The sequence below is a fragment of the Fomitopsis serialis genome (genome assembly GCF_022376445.1).
Source record: "Fomitopsis serialis strain Sig1Antser10 chromosome Unknown B0H18scaffold_106, whole genome shotgun sequence".
NCBI lineage: Eukaryota > Fungi > Basidiomycota > Agaricomycetes > Polyporales > Fomitopsidaceae > Fomitopsis > Fomitopsis serialis.
In genome coordinates, this window is record NW_025955066.1 from 2,495 (window position 1) to 21,724 (window position 19,230).

Sequence of the window (19,230 nt, forward strand, 5' to 3'; positions counted from 1 at the left end):
CGCTGCGATAGACAAGGCCGTGCTCCAAGACGGTGACGCCTCACCGCGTTATACAATGACTCCCTTCCACAGTCACCGCGAGGGCGGGTAGGACTTATGCCCATCGTTTTTGTTCTTCAATCAAACATTCTATTTATCAAGCCCACCCCACTGGCCACCTAGCCGATCCAACCGACATTCGAGCTCAACGCCGCGATAGACGACGCTACCCGGCAAGACGGCGACGCCTCACCGCGTTAGATGACGACCCCCTTCGACCACCATTGCGGGGGTGAGCAAGATTGGTATACACCAGCTTGATATTTTCTTGACATCTATGCCTGCCCAGCAGATGCATCCCAGTCCATCTCCACGGTAGTCCGGGCGACGCACACAAGACGGCACCCGACGCAGCCAAGCTGAAGCCTACCAGCGGCCCATTCCTCACCGCGCTGTAATATTCATAGCGACGCCCACCAATACGCAAGATGGCGGGGCCCGTCCAAGGCGGCTGTCCTCCTTCAATAGGCCAGCCGACGCGTTAGCCTCGGCGGCCGACGCCCATTTCATCAAAACATTGGTATCCGAGTACCCCGCAAATTGTTACAGCATTCACGTATTACTACTGATCCACCATACAAAAGTTGCACCTCGGCTCATGGATCATCGTCCTATTGGCCGAGTCGTCGGCCGCCGTAGGCTACCCCGATGGTGTTCCACGAGACTGCGCGTCGGCCATAGGATGACTATGCGTGAGAAAGAGCTGCTTGGTGTGGATAACCCTTCTGGTGGCGAGTAAGTCCTTACTCTCATCTAAGCCACTGTGCAAGTGTATTGACTATAAGTTGTTCTGTTTTAGGCGGCCCGAGAAAGTGTTTGTTGCGCTCGGCCGAGCATATCGACGCCTCATCTCGCTCTACGACGAACCAAGAGGCCTCGTCAACGAGTATGACAAGCGCCTTGACGCTGATGAGCTAACAGATTCCGACGACGAAAGAAGTACTGCCTCGCGTCAGGGAGCCAGTGATTCGTAAGTCGAAGAATCTGATGATCGTCAACAACAACCACTTACCACTCAACATAGCGAACAGTCCGCTGATCGACTGTATCGTGGATACAAAGCTTTGCGGGACCGGATACCCGAATCCATCAAGTACCTGGATCGGGCTGACGTCTCACCAACAGACATCAATGTGATGTTCAAGGCGGTACGTCAGCATTCTGTGTCGTAGCACTGATATCGTCGCTGAATTCTCTGTATTTGTAGCTGAAATTGAATGGCGACAAAGCGCGCTCTGACGACACGTCGACGTTGAAGACCCGTGTTATCTTTATGCTATCGACACTCTACCCAGATAGTGAGAGCGCAAAGCGTCTCCTGCAAGATCCAAGGTCGAAGCACATTCGTGGCTTGCAGAACAATACCACTGCGGAACTGCTTTGTCCCGTTGATTGGGACTGGAACGACGAACCGTACGTATCCCTCATGCTATCTACCGGACCAACAGTACCGATGCCAAAGTGATATTATCAGGACGCGCAGGAAGATCAAGAATCGGGAGCCTCCATTTCACATCAGCAGTGCTGATTACCCAAGGTTCCTCTTCGATCTCGGCAACATCGACCACGACGACCTCGAGAAAAGCCTCTTCCGTGGTTTATTGCTCCTGATGGTAAGTACATGCAGTAGTATGCCGATTTGGACGACATCATCAGCTGTCACTTTCGCAGGCATACAAATGTGTCTTCACATCACCTAGCTCAGCCACCGAGGGGCTCGAAGACGAAGACGAAGACGCGAACGCAGAGAACGACGGTCTGTTGTCGGCAGGCCCACTCCAGAAGAGGAGGAGGACAGCATACTCGCGGTGGCAGCCACCACCCAGGACCCGATCATCTGTGGCGGAGATACTGAATATGAAGGAGGTTACTGGCCGGTCGATCGCATACATTTGCGTGCAGGTGAAGTGACCATAACCCGAGGGCGCAAAAGAATACTGTTACTGATGTCAATACAGGTTCATTTCGCATTGAATGACATCGGATCGTGGAGCCGAGATATCGTTAACTTCGATTACGAAGCATTCTACAACAACATTGTCGATTACTTCGAACACCCTCCTGGTCCTCGAGCCGAAGAGAGGGTGAAGGAGCTGCTTAACTGGTGGACCGAGTACGTGGTTCTCTCGCGCAGAGTTTGCTCAACCTGACCTCATGAGAGCAGGGCCATATTCGGTAAGGTCCGTGCATCTTCCGACACCTCTCGGTCAACCGGTGGCTCCGTCGCTAGAATTGCGACTCAGCGTCTCGCAAAGGAAACTATGTAGAATGTATAGAATGTCGTCGTGTACCTGTACTACCTCCGCAATACATGATTAGATGCTTGCTGGTATTCATTGTGATGGTGTCTAAGTCTCGGGTCTCCTTATACACCTGGTCATTTCTGTCAATGGGTATCCGTCATAACAATGATGCTATGGTGAGCTATCGAACACGATTCATTGTGAACTTTACAAACCTGCATAGTTAATGACTCAAATGCATTGTGATGTCGCATGCGGTTGCTCGCCCCGCGAATCACAGTATGGTACAGCAGTATAAAGTATACAAGGGACGCCATCGCTACGCTCCGGCGGTTGAGTGAACATCAATGTAATTAAAGTCATAAACCATCATAGTAGAAGTTCGTCATAGGTGACATTGATAGTAGTGGATTCGTCGTGTTTGAGCAAAATTCTTGCGTGGTCACGGTGACATATGCGCGAAAGGGCGGTGTGCAGCTGTCCATGTGAAAACACGTGTCTCGTAAGGTCTACTCCCACTGTGTCAAGAGTTAGCCCTTGGTAAGTAGCTGTTGAATGTCATTGCATATGCCGGCGGCCGCGCAAGAGGAAACTGACGACGGAGGAGTGTATGGCCGAGGAAAGGGTGGTAGAGAATGTGATCCGAGGTATGAGGACGTCTTCTTCAAGTTCATCGATGACACTGACACCTGCAATACCCCGTAGAATGCGGACTGTGACGAGACGAGGGCCGACCACAATGAGAACAACGCGAACGTTCTTGACCAAGCCACGGTCGAGGGACAAATTGCGCAGCAAGCGTTAGACGGCGTTAACCTTCACGGTCAACGAGTGGGGAGGAAAACCTGCGGGATTCTGGCGGGCGACGTAGTCAAATATGCTGTCGGGGGAGTCGATGCCGGCGTCGTCTGCCTCCTTCAGAGAGTCGGCCGCAAGGTATGTCCTGCTTGTCTCATCAATGTGGTCGAGAACAATGCTGTTGTACCGGTCGATCTGCCTATTGGTGGGAGCAAGCATCGAACGTTTTAGACAGGCGATTGGATTGGCGAGTACATGTGTCGGGAAGACGAAGTCAATCAGCTGCTGGTCGTCGGATACATGTTGCAAGAGGTGCAGAGAGACTTCTGGACCTTCACCGTCACCGATAGCATCAACTATGTGGGCGAGCTCAAGGAGTGTTAGCAGTCGATGATCGACTGCCTCCGGGTAGAGTTCCACCTCCGACAGCGACAGGAGAGGGGCCGAAGTTGAAAGAAATGAGCTCAAGGTCCACACCCAACACGCCATCTGAACGCACGCGCGAGCATTGGCCGTGGAAAGATACGGTAGAATTGGGGCAGGAGCAGGAACGGTAGCCCATCGCGGCGAAGCGTCGTATATGCACCTAGTAAGTGGGAGATTTAATGAAAGCGCGAAGACAGTGTTGTAATTACACTTACTGAATAGTAGACGTTTTACTTTCGTCGCGCATGCGCTCATGGGCGATAACAGGGAATGACTTTGATTGGCCGTCTGCAAGCACATCATACGCGGACGCAACCGTTCCGATGCTGATGATGGTGGGCGGGAAGGACAGAACGCTCTGATCATATTCGTCCCCGAGAGATAGATCGCCGTAGAAAGGTGTGAGCTGGATAGCATCAAGCAAAGCCATGCCGGCAGAAGGACAGTAGGCACGCGCGATGACGTAAGCAATAGTATTGTCAGCTAAGACAGTGTCGTTTGGAGGGCTGTACACGCGCAGCTCAGCCGGAATGTCGCTGCCGTTCGAGCATTCGATCAAGGTGGCGTAGTAGTTGTGGAACGTCGAAGTACCGCGTTGGCGGTTAGCGCTTCAAGTGATGAACGACGGCCGTCGGTGAGGGATACAAAGCCGAAGAGAAGAAGGTTGGTCATCGCGGGAGTTGCGGGACAGCACGTCAAAAACGGCGGGCAGGCAGCGGGCAGAAATACAGTGGAACGCATAACAATAACACGTTAGATCTGATCGACACAAAGACAACAGGCAGCCTTACCATTTTGGGAGACAATAACGAAGACAGGGGTAGAGGCACATAATGCATGACACAGGAGGTACAGACGCAGAGAGGGGAAGGGCGTCGTGCAACACTGCATGTAGCCATGCGCTGAGCGGGCGGGGACAACGACTTGATTGGAACCGAGTCGGAGGGCGGTAGTGTTACAAAGCAGCTCAATGAGGCAATAGCCAGTTGCTGTAAATATTCGGGAAGGCAGTTAGTCTCCGTAGCTGACCAAAAAGAGATACTCTCGTTTTTGGAAGGCAGTCGGGATGCGTCGCGCTTCCGCAGACTTACAGTCAATTGGTAGTGATGGTCTACATAAAACACAGAAAAAAGACATAGATTACTGCAGCTTGGTAACGGCTAATGGCGCATCGAGGCATAACGGCGCATCGGCCACATCGACTTTTACTCAGCCACAGACGTAGACAGAAGCGCTGGTCCAAACAGGTGCAAACGAATTCACCGGATCTGCTTTAGTATACGAGTAATAAAATATCGAGATTTGTGTCGAGTCGATGACAATCCTGAGTAACATGTATGATGATGCCAGCCAGCCACCTCTTCGCCGTAGACAGCGCAAACGTGCTTCTGCGCAAGCGCTGCAAAATTGTGACTTGATTATAAGGGGCTCGCGGCCCTGGGTATCTTACATTGCCGGTACCTATTGGCAATGTCAACAACCCACATATTGGGGTGCAAGGGTATGTACAATTATTGCGAGGCCTTACATCGATTCCGCCGCTTATAAGGGTCTTGTATGGCCTTATAGCCCGGGTTAGCTTTTGGCGATGGCACTAGGGACGACGATAGTGGGAGCAACCGCTCGAAAAAGAAGAGTAAGTCGTTGGCGAAGGAAGTGCCTCTATCGTAATCCTACGAGGCTGACAAGATTGCTACAGAGGACGGGGAGCGATTCATTGATGGTACTGCTTCACTGTCCTTGGATTATGTGTAAAGTCGTACCGACCTTGATGCCTCTCAAGTTAGTTGACGTGATTCACGCGTCTACTGTGTATAAGATCGCGTTATCTGTCCTGTATTTTTCACCGTTGCCGACAGAACGAACGCTATCACAAATTGCTATCACGGTGGCCTCACTGATTGTCGAAGAGCGCAGCGAAGCAGGGATGCCCTGTAGTGCCGCACCGTGAAACGGTGGACCTGAGACGTACATCAATGTATGATGGACTACACGGCGGGGCGAAGAAGGGTATGATGGGCCAAGTTCAAGCTTTTGATTCAAGGTTGAGAAGACCACAGAGTTTTCTGCTTACGAGGCGTTACATAGCCGCCAAAAGCATCATCATCATCATACAGCATGATGACGTGAGGAGGAGGCGGTCAACATGTCAGGGTCGCGGATCAGTTTACCTATGACTGGCGCATACCCCGGCGATGCAGATCAAGTAGATAAACCAAGACGATTCAGAGACAAGTGTTATGACAGAGCGACCAAATAATGTACAAACGAATTCACCGGAAAGTATTATATAGTACTGTACAGTAGAAATTCCAGCCGTGCACAAAAACACTGGCGTCGGCAAGCATCGGATTAACACAGGGGAGAGACAAAGAGATGATCATGTTGCATGGTTCATAGAGTCACAAAAAGACGCAACCTTCGATTGCGTGGCTCACTGCACTTCATGGCAGAAGGTAAGCCGAGAAGTCGAAAGCAGCCGTGGCCTGCGCGGCCGCTTGAGCAGCCTGCTGGAGGGCACTCCAGGACGAGTCGTTCAAGCCGACTTCGTAGTCCCATGCACCCTGCGGGTCACTTGTTAACTACAAAGGAATAGCAGAAAGGCCCGAAAACAGAACGTACATGAGGATCAGCATTGGGAAGGACCTGCCAATACATCCAAGGAAGCCCCGCGTTGTCGATTTGCTCGGCCCAGTTCAAGATATTGCCGTTCCGCGTGTCGGTAGATAGGGCGTCTCCGGTAGGGCAGTTATTATTGGAAGTGTCGAAGTAGCATGCGCCCCTGTGTCGTACGGTCTCAGTAAGATTCGTGGATCAGCGTACAGCGGAAGACGGACAGTGCTCACCATTCTTCCAAGATCAGCTTCTTGCCGGCAGACTGTGCTTGCTGGACATAGGGGGTCAATGCGGAGGTGGTGAGTTCGTCGGCACCGTAGGTGTGGATGGCGATCACATCCAAAGCATCGCAAGACAACCAAGCAGACTGGACCGACTCAGACAAGAATGACTCTCCCCCAGTCGTTACGAGGATCTGTAGCATGTGCATCAGTTTCGAAGCTAAGCAGTTAGAGAGATAAGAGGAGCAGTCCTGGACCTACCCCACTGCTGTTGCCGAGTTGGCCCTTGATCGTCCCGGCACGGTCGCACTGCCTGTTGAATGAATATGCACGGTCATCTCTTCCGCGTCAATCACCACGATGATCTTGAACCGTACCATGCAGTGTTAGCCCCAACGAATGACGCGCCCTGCAGCGATTGTCAGACATTGTGGATATACACGAACATCACTGAGCACTTACATTCCCAATCATGGCTTCGTTCTCGGCCTCGAAAGCAAAGATGTAGTCGCTCAACTCTTTCCAAGGCTTTCCGAGTGACTTGTGTACGTGGTTCAGGATATGCACGAGGCGAGTGTCGAAGGAGGCTTGTGCATCGCTATCCGTGTAGAACTTCTGTTTACCGTACATTTTGCCGTAGGCATCGTTGCTGGACAAAGCGTTCCAGCTATGCATAGTGAGCAGAAGCTGCCGATGCGGAAGTCAGTATCACAGCTGCAGGCACGGAAGTGACATCCGGTCACCTTGATGCCGTGAGAGTTGGCCGCAACCATGAAGTCGTCCAGTCGCTCAAGAACCGTATCGTCGTAGCAGGAAGTGTCTCCATTGCAAGGACTGTTGGGTTCGAGATCGTTGAAGGGGTTGATGTCAGTGCCCTGTTCACGACGGAATAGTCAGATATCATAGAAGCCTTGCGAAAACGTAAAGTGCGTACCTTCTGGCTGGTAGACTGACCACCAATCCAGACTCGCAATACCTTCATACCGGCGCTTTGCAGTCCCCTATATCGGTAGTGAATTGTCAATACTAATCATTGCTACGAAGACGTCAGGAACGAGAAGAACAAACTCACGTTAGCAGGGTGGTTGTGTCATCGGCGTTCAGCCCTGCTGCGTAGTACAGGTTGGACCCTGCAAAGGAGTTGGCCGCCTGGACAGCCTGAAGGGAGAAGAGGAGAAAAACGGCCCAAAGGGAGAGTATAGATTTCGACATTGAGGGAGCCATTGCGGTCGAGGAGCTGCGTTGTATGAACCCACCATCTCGTTGCGCCCTTATATATGGTTCAAGAGGTGTTTCCATTGCAAGGATGCTGTCGTAATACGAGAGCGTCCTATCGCCCATTCAACGTCCCCGTTGCCAACCACATGGCTCGTTTCCATTGACCAGGTCGCGGGGTACACCGTGACGAACGCGCTGGGCGGCGCTGCACATGGCGGCGTCGTGTGGCTTCAGCGGAATACGCCATTCTACCACAGGCGCACTGTTACAGGTTGGCACGCGGGGCGTAGTGTGCTCATGCATTGGGAGCGACGTACCATGCGAAGCACGGTCTGATCGGTCCAGGCGACTTGAACTTCGAAACTCTTGTTCGGAGCCATCCAGAAGACTGCTTGCGCACGCTGGTTCATTCGACATGATAAGGGATGATGTGGTAAAGGGATTATTGGGGCCCGAAACAGGAATAGACGAAGTATCGACAGACCTCTGCAAGACCTCCAGGCTCCGCGCGCGCAGAGGGCGGTGGGTTGTGGTGTCACATCCACCCATATCGCTGGGCCCGGGAGCTTGGACACTCGGTAACATACCGTTGTGGTAACCTGATGGCAGGACTCGGAGTCTTTTCTCGTGCTGGACCTTGGTCCTCGGACGATTCGAATTGGCCACAGCCCATGGGGTTGCCTCGCACCAAGCACCATACAGACCCTGCGCACGCGTTGGGTTGGGTTCTCTGTTGAACCGTGTCCCGTCTCTGAAACATGGTTTCGAGGGAAGCCGGCTGCTATACTGGCAGAAGATGAGTCCACATGCCATTTTTGAAGATAGTAACTCACCTACTACCCCGTGCCCGAGAGCAAAGGTTGCCCATGTGTGCTGTTGGAGTCAACGCCGACGTACACTCAGGCTTCAAAACTTCATGTTGACTGTCCAGAGGCTATCTGGGAGGAACCGCAGCACCACGACCGCAATGATATCCCTCCTTTGACGATGCCTTGGAGAAACATGCAGCTGTACGGGAATTGGCGACCGCTGGTTTATACGACACATGATGTTTTTGACATATATCGAAGACATCTTGTGGAAGGCACTGCTGCAATAGCCCCTCACGACAGTATCTGCTTGGGATCTACCGTCTCTAAATGGTCAGAAACAGCGGGTCACCATACCGCGTGGACGTGAACAATAGGTACCCACCAGCCGCGGAACACAACTCTAACATCTGTTGAATCGCACATCTTGCCACTTGACTACGAATTTGGTGAGATCGTCCGTCATCATTCAAGTTCGATCCGCGAATTCGCAAGATTGATATCGTATGCAACACATGTAAGTGGCGATGCAATCAGTACAACCTAGAGCCACTCAAAGGACATCAAGTCCTGCGTGGACAGTCCACCCGCCTTGGCCGTGCTCTGCACTGAGAGAGAGTTCGCCGCTGGAGCTCTCACCCATTGGATGACAGTCGGCGGCAATCGCGTACTCTGCAAAAAGCAGAAAGAGGTGGGTTGAAACGACTGAGACTGAGACAATGGCGGCGCAGGCAATATTAGAATGACCTTTTTGCCCAGATTATCGGTAGAAGCCGGTGGAAAAGAATCCCATCAAAGCCGTGACGAATGCAATGCGGTGATACCTGGTGACACTTTCAGCCTTTGGTCGCTCTGGGGAACCATGTGGCTCATCGTCCAATCGATCCACGGACGCTCAGCTCGAAGACACCCGGTCTAGGTATAGCTCGTGGAAGAGGCGAGGGAGGAGCCGGCCATCGGCCTGGACGCACGGCTGCTTTCTCCAGAAGGTTGAGCGCATGCAGGAGTGATGCGGCCTTATTGATGAAGTGGCGGCTGCTACGCTGCGCGGGTGGACGCGGACGGCTTCGAGGAAGAGGGCGAGGTAGTCGATATGTGCGGCGGCTTGGAGATAGGCCGGGAAGGAGAGGGAGCGCGGAGAGACTGAGAGTACAAGCCCAGGAAGTCAAAACCAGGATCTTTCTTGGATGTAAGGAATGTCCTGTCCGACGCCGCACTAAACTTCGCCGCCGTGTTGTAAATACGCGTCGACCGTGACGACGGCTGCGATGACGCGAATAACCGGAAGTCTGAGGACGGATCGTCGCTATACGGTTTGGACGACAGCGGCTGACCGGTAGCCGGCGATGCCTGAAAGTCGGAAAAGCCGTCGCTATCATCCAGCAACGAGGAGTTATGGAGGAGTACCCGACGCCGATCCTCGGGATCACGATCCTGTCCGAAGATGGGCTAGTGCAGGTGCGCGGCCACCGGAGCGTCCCAATGGACCTCACGAGGGGTTTCAGCGACATGGGAACCGTTGCAGACCAGAGGAAGTCAGAGGAATTCTCGTCGTCGTCGTCAGCCAACGGCAGAGCAGATGGTTTGGGGGTGCGGATGGCTTGGAGAGTGATTGACGCGGTGTCGAAGCGGCGGGCGCAGGGATCAATGGTGGTGCCGATGTCTGCCTCAACGGAGCTGGGGGTGCCGCTTTAGCGGAGGGAGGGAGGAGGGAGGATGCCACCAGGCTCCGAGCGGGCTGGTGGCGGCGGTATGAAAGACGCCGACGACTGTGCCCTCGAAGCGGGTCTGCAAGCGACACTCTTGTTCGACTGCACGATACGGCGCGCGTGTCTGGGTACATTTCCGCCAGAGGCAAGGCTGGTGTGGGAGTATCAGGCCGATTCACCGTGCCATCTGCAGATGCGAATGATGCAGGCGCGGGCGCCCATGGAGGAGGGAACAGCGACGGAGGGAGCCTCGAAGATGAAGATCAAACCCCTTGCACAGCCTCCAGGCTGGGCAATTCTATGGGAGGCACTACGGGTCTTGATGATTGGAGGAGAGGCATTGTGATTACCGGCTGCAAGGGTACGGTGCTAACGGATGGTGTTGCAGCATCTGGAACGAACATGGAGGAAGAGTCAAGCAAGTCCAACATCGGGTCCAGGCTATTGGTAGGGAAGCGAGCTTGCCGTGACATTGCCTGCGACGCTTCAGGCGGTCGCATTTGCTGACGGCGGGGGCGTCGAGGGTGGAAGGAGAGGTGAAGGCAAAACAGACGGGAGGAGCTGAAGACGCTCTCAAATGCCTTCACGTTGGCCTCTTCATCACCATCGTCTGCACTAGAGCGCGTGTAATCGCGTTCGCCCGTCCTGCGATTACGAGGGTTTGCATGGGTGACATCCAGCGTAGACCGAGAACAACTCACAAGAGAGCTCCTCAGGCTGCTACATAGCAGTCGAGGACACATCATAGGCGATGACATATACTCACTCACTATGTCATTTTCTGCACCACCAACACTATAACAGCCATTTGAACTCAAGCGTAACCTATTCAGACTGTCGTAGACGTGCAGACACACCATACGCCTCCAACTCCTCGTCCTTCGTAGCACGCTGACCGCGGGCGCTTGCCGTTCCCGGTGCCGATGAGTTTTGCTCACGCGTTCAGTGGCCTTGCCGACACCAAGGTTATGATGCTGATTTTGAGGAGTCCGATAGTAAGCCTTCATAGTCAGTAGAAATCGAACGAGCTAGTCAGCGGTGAAAGGAGGAGACAGACGCGAGACTAGCGGGTAACCGTACTCACCACCAGCACTTTTTTTTTTGCGCGTTTCGACTCTTAGCTTCAACCCTGGGACTGACAGTTGACAAAGTCGCCTCCAGGTGCCCCGCTGGCGATTCGGGGAGTTGAAACTCCGTGTCCCGTCACCACTAAGTTACTAGCCCTCTGAGTGGCAGTGAAGGCCGACTTGTCGAGAAGTATTTGTAGCGTTGAAGGGTCATCCGATCACTATCGACTTGTGATTCTGAAACCTGCCTTGAGGGGTGTGAGTACTCGTTCGTGCGCACTTCGATGTCTGGAGGACGTCGTGAATCGCGACGCGCTCGAGCCTCGAGGACGCGGAAAGGCGGAGGCACGTGACCAGCGCGTTGCCCCCACGCGTCGAGAACCGAGGTCGCGTTCGACGTCGGCGACATGCATCCCCTGACCCCCCTCCAACCTGCCTGCCGTCGTCTGTGGCTGTCCTCGACGCAACGGAAACCATGCAGTTCCCCCTGCAGGGCTAGGGATGTCACACATCGCCGCCTCGTTTCTCAGACGGCACCGCGTCGGAAAGACCAGGCCGAGCTGCCGGAGATCGCAAGCAAGGAGGTATGAACTGAGCGTCAGATTTGGAGCGCGGATTGACGAGGACGACAGGGAGTGGAGGCTGTCGCGAAACTGAAGCCAGAGAGCCCAATACCGCTCCTGCAGCGACCACTAGGCGTGCCGGAAAGACCGAGCTCGCTACCGCAGTCTTGGGAGCAGAAACGGGAGGAGCTGTTAGACCAAGAGAAAAGACTGAAGAAGCGTCACGAACTGTGAGATGCAGTCGTTGGGGCCAGCGCGTGATTTTGACTTACTCTGCTGTTCAGAGTGCGAGAGGCTACGAAAGGCTATTTTACCGACCTCAACGCGACCCGACGGCATGGCGGGAAGACTTGGGTTGCGCCCAAAACTATGATACGGGAAGATGTGAGTACTGCGCCACAAGAGCCCTACATTCGTCTGACGGCCTCCGCTAGAAAGCCCTCTACTTCCCTGACATCGTCGGGACAAACCTGCACTCGAAGGCCGGCGTACATACGACGAGTCTCTGTACGGGGAAGGTGTCGGTCGTAGCTATGCTCACAACGAGGGTCTCCGAGGTGAGTGAGCTGTTGCTGAATTGTTCGTCGATCCTCGTTCGAACCGCCCTTTTAGCTGCAAGTGCTAATTACATCAAGCCGACGCACGAGCAATACTCCTCGCACCCTATGTATCGATACATACAGATCAACCTCCAGGAGAATCTCCTCAAGTCACTCCTCGTGTCCCTCTTCACCTCTGGCATCCGCAAAAGCATTCCCGAGGAGCTCTGGGAATCCTACCTGGTCAGCAACCAAAATATGGAGTGCGTATCAGGTCTTCCTTTTTTCTCTGTCGATTTAACCACTCGCCTCTTCCATAGTTACGTTCGCCATGATATGGGCATGACGAACAGCCGTATCGGCTACGTCTTTCTCGTCGACGAGCAGTGCAAGATTCGTTGGGCTGCGTGCGCAGACCCGATAAACGAGGAAATCGAGGCGTTGAGGGTCTGCACCGGGGTTTTGCTCAATAGATATAATAAGGGCCCCGACGTCGTCGCTTCATGACGTGCCAGTGCTATTTTGTCTACTGCTGATCGTGCGCGTTCGATCTGATTGGTGAGTGAGACTGTAAATCTGCTACTGGCTCGTCGGCTCATTAATCATCTAGCTTTGGTACTCGTAGGGTAGTGACGGCAAAAGTTAGGCATTGGTGTGGGAACAGCAGCTAATGATGTGCGTCCGACTTTCGCCGTCCACGAACACCTGAAGTCTTGAGTATTATGCACACTCATACCCACCGCGAGCCTTACGTCCGCCTAAACCGAGAACAACTGCGACCTTGAATGTGTTAGTGCGAGTACCCTTGGCGATCGCATGCTGTTCATGCCCGAGCTGGCCCCACATCCAGACCCAAAGTTCGGTGCGCACATTCAAAGTCTGTATGTCACGGAATCGGTTGATTCATGTATACAAATTGCCAAGGCTCTTTGCTGACCGCCTTCTTCGTTGCAGTTGTCGATCAAAAGATGCTACTGAACGTGCAAGCCCCGAAATTGATTGCAATGACTGGCATTTCATGGAAGTGGCTACAACGGAAGTTTTCCTGTCTAAACGATTAAGTGGCTGTGGAAATTTGCAGATCATTCCTCTTGCCCCCTTGCCCATCTGTTGGAGCTGACGTCTTCTTCGCTCGTCCGCGTCCCGCGTCCAAGCCCCTGACCTATGCTTACCATGCGACTGTCTCAGGATGTCGTTGCAGCCTCAAGCAAACAAGGAACTGTCAGGAACGCCTGGATAGGCCATCGGGCTTTTCGAGACGACAACGCTCCCGGACACGCGCGTCCACGTGCGACGTCCGCGGGCTGCCAACAGCGTGTCCCCCACACCCTCTGCGTCTCGCGCGTCCTCTCCCAGGCCCCATGCTCCGGAAGTGGAAGCAGCGATCTTCTGATACACGTCCTGTAGGTGCGCTCCAAGCAATCTGATACGCACACTCTAACTCTGAGTCGCCGTTCCTTGGACGATTCGAGAACGGCTAGAGTGGCTGGCGGGCGCCCAGTAGTACGTTCTGCTGGCTTATCATGCGTGTACGCATCCCGGATGCGTTCTTCACCGTTCATTTCGCTCTAGTGCGATCAGGGACATCGACGCGGCGGAGCCTGGCTGCTGCTGTTGCTGCGCGGCTCGATCCTCGCTGTGTCTCTGAAACTGCCTGACACGGACATTGCGAGGTACGTTTGGCGGGCCATCGGTCACAGCTGAGTAGCAGGGAGCGCTTCCCTTCTCCTCAACGAATAGAATGTGGCACTGCTTGACTTCTCGCAGCGTCTTACTGGTCAAATGACTGCGTGGCACAGAAATGCCACGTAGCCCAGAGGTTCTAACTGCCGTTGGTGGCGTCATTGGTCAAGGGCACGCCCATCAGAGCCGTTCCATGCTTGGGAGGCAGGCCTCCCATTGTGATATGCCGGTAGTGCGTCGCTTACACGTAAATTTGGGGAAGGTGCCGTTAGGTCTGTGCGAACGCCCAGAAACTGGATCACTGATTGACTGCTGGGAATGGGTGCGTCTTTGCTTGTATGAGATGTAGGAAGTGTGCTGACGAGTGTTATTGCCGGCGATAGCTCATTCCCTGGTGCATTAGTGATCAGTGACGTCTGCTGGCTCTCCTGCTCACTGCGGCCCTGTACGTCCATATCCTGTTTCGTCACTACGTCGCTGACGACAAAGTCTTTGCACAGTAGCTCCACCAATATGAATTCGTCTTACGAGCAAGAGTAACGCCGCCTCAATGGTTCAGAATAGGGCTTTAATGCCCGGTCACATTGTACGTCTATCGCACCTTCCAGTGGACTACAGCACATTGATAAGTGCACCTCTTAGCTATGCGCCAGTGCGTCGGTCCCGGAGCTGCGAATGCAAGCACGACGATCCAGATTATCGGGCCGGGTGTGCGCACAATGTAAGGCCAGCAAGAATGCAAGTGTGATACATGCGGCGTACAGGATTCCTCACCCTGCCTAGACTTCCAGCCGCGCATGATCTCCGTCGGCTGCCAACATGACCTCTGAACCGCCTCACAAAATGTCTAAGTCTTCTTCAGCTGTGCGCGTTTTGTTGAAGCTATGCAGTTCGCATCCGGGTCTGGGGTCACTGGATGTCGTGTAGTTTCACATGTTTTTGGATGTCGGGGATGTGGCGAGCTGCGAGGGTCGCCTTCGGATCTGGATCAATCTCGAGATCTATGCGATCTGCGCCGTTGAGTCGTGTTCAACAGCTTTCGGACAATGCTTCCGCTCCCCACCCTTCATTTTGAAGGCCCAGTCTTATCTTGTATCTCTATGGAGCGTACGGGTGGAGATTATCTTCGTACTTACTCCGAACCGTAAAGTGAACATCTACAGGCACTACCTTAGCGCCCGGGCGTTAACACCGGTAGGGTTTCAAAACATCCTAACGGCGAGACAGATAGAGCAGCAGGTGGCTGAATGTATGTGAGCACCATCTCGCCTTATCTGGACCGAGGAGGCGTGTTGAGAAATTCCATAGGATCCCACAGCCACTCGGATCCTTGTCGGTCCCTATGTGAAGAGCCGCCACGAAGGGCACCCCAGCCTCATGGTGTACACGCCCTTTCCGTCTGTATGTCACGTTCTCGCCAGATAAAATACGGACACTCTAAGTGCCATGTCTCCCCGTCCTTGGGTCCCTCTGTGCTCTGCGGTCCGCCTATCTATCCCGCGCACCCTCTCTTACGACGCCGGCCGCCATGGTCTCCTCTGAGGTTGCAAGCTCGCCATCACCGCCACCGCTCGGCACGCTCATAGACAACGACTCCCTCGAGCTCGTCGAAGTGCTTGGCTATGGTGGTTATGGTGTCGTCTACCGAGCCGTAGACGCGTACTCTTCAGAACCCATCTCCTACGCTGTCAAGTGCCTCCCTCACTCGCCCAAGCGCAACGCTTCTCGCCAACGCCAGCTGCACTTGCGCGAGATCACCCTCCACCAACTCGCCTCTGCGCACCCCAACGTCGTTACCCTCCACCGCGTCATCGAGGACCCAGAGTACACCTATATTGTTATGGACTATTGCGAGGACGGCGACCTGTTCTCGCAGATCCTTCACCATCGTCGTTATCTGGGCAATAACGAGCTCATTAAGGAAGTATTCCTGCAGCTGCTTGACGCAGTCGAGTACTGCCATTCCCTGCATATTTATCACCGCGACTTGAAGCCGGAGAACGTGCTCTGTTTTGATGGTGGCATGCGCCTGGCCATCACAGACTTCGGACTTGCCACGACGGAGACGGTTAGTACCGAGTTCCGCACCGGTAGTGTTTACCACATGAGCCCAGGTGTGTGCGATCCATCGCGCTTCATGGCGTTGATACTGAATACCCTCCAGAATGCCAGGGCGGCGTCTTCGCACCTACGCGGACGTACTCTCCCCTCTTCAACGACATCTGGTCGCTCGGTATCATTCTGCTCAACCTCATCACCGGGCGGAATCCGTGGAAGTCGGCCGCAGCCGACGACTGCACGTTCCAGGCTTACCTCCGCGACCCCCTTCACTTCCTCCCCACCGTGCTCCCGATTTCAGAGGAGGTCAACATGCTCCTGGTGCGAACGCTCGAGGTCGACTGGCGCAGGCGTATCACGCTGCGCGAGATGCGCAGTGCGATCAAGGGCGTCGAGAACTTCTACTCTCCCGACGTCTTGTTCGAGGATAGCATGGCGCGGTGTCCTGGGAGGCGGGTATCCGGGCAGAGTCCGAGAGCGAGTCCGAGGAAGAGGAGGAGGAGGCGATGGAGCCCGAGCCACAGCAGAGGCCGCACGACGAGGCGCTCGTGTCGTCCTGGACCGACTCCGACTCCGAGATGGTCTTCGCGACGCAATCCGAGACCCGGTCGTCCTGGGCGGACGAGTCTCTTCGCGCGCGCCACGATTCGTACAGCCGCTCGATGTCGCCATCCCCGGTGTCGCCGCTCTTCGCCCAGAGCAAGCTCTTCGACGCGCTCAACACGCCGAGCAACCCCTCGACGTACTCCGTCGTCTCTTCGTCGCCGTCAATACCGTCGCTCCCGAGGACGCCGGGTCCGGAAAGCGCCGGGTGGAACCAGCCCGCGAACAGGCGTCCTGCCCTGCGCTTGAACGTCGACATGAACAACGGTCGGCCGACGTACTACGACGACAGCGTCATGATGATCTCCGCGCGCTCGTCGTCGATGCACACCGCTCTGGAGGCGCAGATGGAGGCGTACGGGATGTACTCGCCGTACCTCTCCGCTGTCGTCCCCGACAAGACGTCCTACCTCATGTCGGCGCAGGCGATGGACATCGAGACCCCCATCACCGGCTGCGCGGATGTGGACGCCAAGTCGACCTACACCTACCCGACGATCGAGGGCGAGAACTCTACGTCTGCTCTCAGAGCAGAGTCTCCCACCCTCGGCCTGGGCGAGCTGGAGTCCATATCCGGCGAGACGACCGCCATCGACCGCTACTCCTACACCTGGGAGCACCCCTTCTCGCCGCAGAACTCCCCCGACACGACCGGCTCGTACTCCTTTCTCGACTTCGCCCCGACGCCAACCTCGCCGCGCGACGCCCGCGCCTGGTACTCGCCCTTTTCCTTTCTCCATTCCGAGCCTCCGCCCGCGGGGCCGACTCCCCAGGCGTCATTTCTGGCGGCGCCTACTTCGCCTGCTCCTCTCCCCATTCGTCCGCCACCTTCGCCCCCCTCGCCCGTCGCGCGCGAGCGCAAGCGCACGATGTCCACGCTCAGCTTCCTGAGTCCGCTCAAGCTCGCGTTCCCCCGGCGCTCGTCCTCGCCGATCGGGCGGTCCACCGCGGTCGAGCCGCGCGCGTACGGGCGTGCCATGCACTCCGACTCTGCGCCCGCCGCGCTGGGCACGAACTGGGCGTTTTCGCAGTCGACGTCGAGTGGACCCGCGCCGCAGCCGTACCTGTGTCTCCCGCCGACGGAGACGCACACGCACGCGCACGCGCAGAAGGGCGAGCGGATGGAGACGCAGCGGGCGCGCCAGCGGAAAAGACTGAGGTCCGCGCGAGCGTGGTTCTCGCCCGGAAAACTGTTCTCAGCTGTGCTGACATGACGGTGCCCTTGACTTCGACCTTGACGAACTCATGACTGTCTCGCTATCATTATTGCTCACGCATTCTTCATATTTCACAGTCATCTCCCGCACACGCATATCCCGCATCGCATCGCGCATCCCTCATTCCATCCCACAATCCCCATTCCGCTACAGCATATTGCATACACACTGTCCTCTCATCTTCGGCATCCATCATTGACGTCAACATTGCTAAGTTGCATTGTATTCGGGTTATCTTTATCTCGGTTGAACCGTGTACGCTTCTGTAGAACACTTGTTGTACTATGCACCCATACTTACCAGTATGCCATATGCCATATGCGACGCCTCCTTTGGTGACAATAGAACGTAGCGAGTGGTCCCTCCTCAGTAGTAAACATGAACGCACCTGGAATATTCCGCCGCAACAAATTGTCGAGACTATCGTTACACTTTTAGCTCAGAGCATTCGCTTTCGCATATAATAGGGAGGAGTCCTAGTCAGCGGGCGACTGGCGGGAAAGGGTGCTCTTGTCCTTGTTAATTCGGGGGCACCAGACACGCTGCACTTGGAGGCATGGTTGGGTTGCAGTCCAATGGGTGGGGACGTCTTCCAAAGTTCAGAAAACGGAGGGTCACCGATATTCAGAAGCCGTTGAGTCACTCTGCACTATCAACACGCCTATGCATAGCGCAGAAGAGCAGACCATAACCCAGATTAAGCAGCTGTAGGTGTCACGACGTACAATCATGGATACCGCAATGGAACAAGCTTCCTCCCCCTCTCCCGCTCAATCTCATCCTTCGTCCGCATCCCAACCCGCTTGGCCAGCCTTCTCCCCGAGCCCCCGATACCATTCCCATCCCCAGAGGCTCGCATCCCGGCAATAGCATCTGCATCACCGTGTGGGCGACCTGCATCGGGTTGCGGCTCCCCCACACCTTCGCACTAACGTCCTTTATCCCCGCCGCCTTGAGTATGTGGTAGATGTTGGGGTTGCAGCGCAGGCCGAAGCCGACGGGGCGGGGACGCATGATGACACGGGTCGCGCCGAACTTGTGCTCCATCTCCGTCCAGACGGTGCGGTCCTCGAACCGCTCGACGTAGTCCATGTTCCGCAGAGCCGACCGGGTCGCCATCGCAAAGGCCTCTGGGAAGCCGTCAGACTTCCCAATGCCGACGCCCACCAGGCCGTTCTGGTTGCCCACCACGGTGATGACCTGCTGGCGGCTGATCTTGCCTTTCCCAGTCTGCTGCCTGACGTTCCGGGAGAGGAGGTTATGTATGTAGAGCGACGACATGTTGTTGACCATGGGCACGTCGAAGTAGGGATTGTCCCCAAGCTTGTCCGCCCCCGTACCGTCATCGCCGAGCTGCTGGCGGAGGATCTCGAACATGTTTTGGTCGTTGCGGATGGTGATTGTGTTCTGGAACTTCGTGC

The 19,230-nt window shown here is 55.1% G+C and overlaps 6 protein-coding genes across 6 annotated transcripts; 3 read left to right on the forward strand and 3 right to left on the reverse strand.

Moving 5' to 3' along the window:
* Nucleotides 1–727: 727 nt before the first annotated feature.
* On the forward strand, nt 728–2,306 carry B0H18DRAFT_1123761 (uncharacterized protein; the record flags this gene model as incomplete). Its single annotated transcript, XM_048034735.1, has 8 exons — nt 728–774; nt 839–1,009; nt 1,064–1,187; nt 1,247–1,452; nt 1,514–1,652; nt 1,711–1,941; nt 1,998–2,152; nt 2,204–2,306. The coding sequence occupies 8 exons, from the start codon at nt 728–730 to the stop codon at nt 2,304–2,306; spliced, it is 1,176 nt and encodes a 391-aa protein (XP_047888099.1).
* Nucleotides 2,307–5,950: 3,644 nt separating this feature from the next.
* On the reverse strand, nt 5,951–7,567 carry B0H18DRAFT_1123763 (glycoside hydrolase; the record flags this gene model as incomplete). The annotated part of the gene is made up of 9 exons (XM_048034736.1): nt 5,951–6,070; nt 6,129–6,288; nt 6,353–6,537; nt 6,605–6,656; nt 6,721–6,752; nt 6,806–7,030; nt 7,087–7,218; nt 7,278–7,344; nt 7,416–7,567. 9 exons carry the CDS (start codon nt 7,565–7,567, stop codon nt 5,951–5,953), a joined length of 1,125 nt encoding a protein of 374 aa, XP_047888100.1.
* A 1,841-nt stretch (nt 7,568–9,408) lies between these two features.
* On the reverse strand, nt 9,409–10,828 carry B0H18DRAFT_1214743 (uncharacterized protein; the record flags this gene model as incomplete). The annotated part of the gene is made up of 4 exons (XM_048036595.1): nt 9,409–9,804; nt 9,864–10,047; nt 10,482–10,722; nt 10,780–10,828. 4 exons carry the CDS (start codon nt 10,823–10,825, stop codon nt 9,409–9,411), a joined length of 867 nt encoding a protein of 288 aa, XP_047888101.1.
* Nucleotides 10,829–11,544: 716 nt separating this feature from the next.
* Nucleotides 11,545–13,098, forward strand: B0H18DRAFT_1035726 (ATP10 protein-domain-containing protein). Its single transcript, XM_048030323.1, has 7 exons — nt 11,545–11,730; nt 11,779–11,939; nt 11,994–12,093; nt 12,144–12,270; nt 12,322–12,511; nt 12,569–12,806; nt 12,859–13,098. Exons 1-6 carry the CDS (start codon nt 11,554–11,556, stop codon nt 12,753–12,755), a joined length of 942 nt encoding a protein of 313 aa, XP_047888102.1. The 5' UTR covers nt 11,545–11,553; the 3' UTR covers nt 12,756–12,806; nt 12,859–13,098.
* A 2,361-nt stretch (nt 13,099–15,459) lies between these two features.
* On the forward strand, nt 15,460–16,841 carry B0H18DRAFT_884038 (kinase-like domain-containing protein; the record flags this gene model as incomplete). Its single annotated transcript, XM_048041011.1, has 2 exons — nt 15,460–16,045; nt 16,096–16,841. 2 exons carry the CDS (start codon nt 15,460–15,462, stop codon nt 16,839–16,841), a joined length of 1,332 nt encoding a protein of 443 aa, XP_047888103.1.
* Nucleotides 16,842–18,536: 1,695 nt separating this feature from the next.
* On the reverse strand, nt 18,537–19,090 carry B0H18DRAFT_1087150 (ribosomal protein S5 domain 2-type protein; the record flags this gene model as incomplete). The annotated part of the gene is made up of 2 exons (XM_048032139.1): nt 18,537–18,611; nt 18,644–19,090. 2 exons carry the CDS (start codon nt 19,088–19,090, stop codon nt 18,537–18,539), a joined length of 522 nt encoding a protein of 173 aa, XP_047888104.1.
* Between the last annotated feature and the right edge of the window lie 140 nt (nt 19,091–19,230).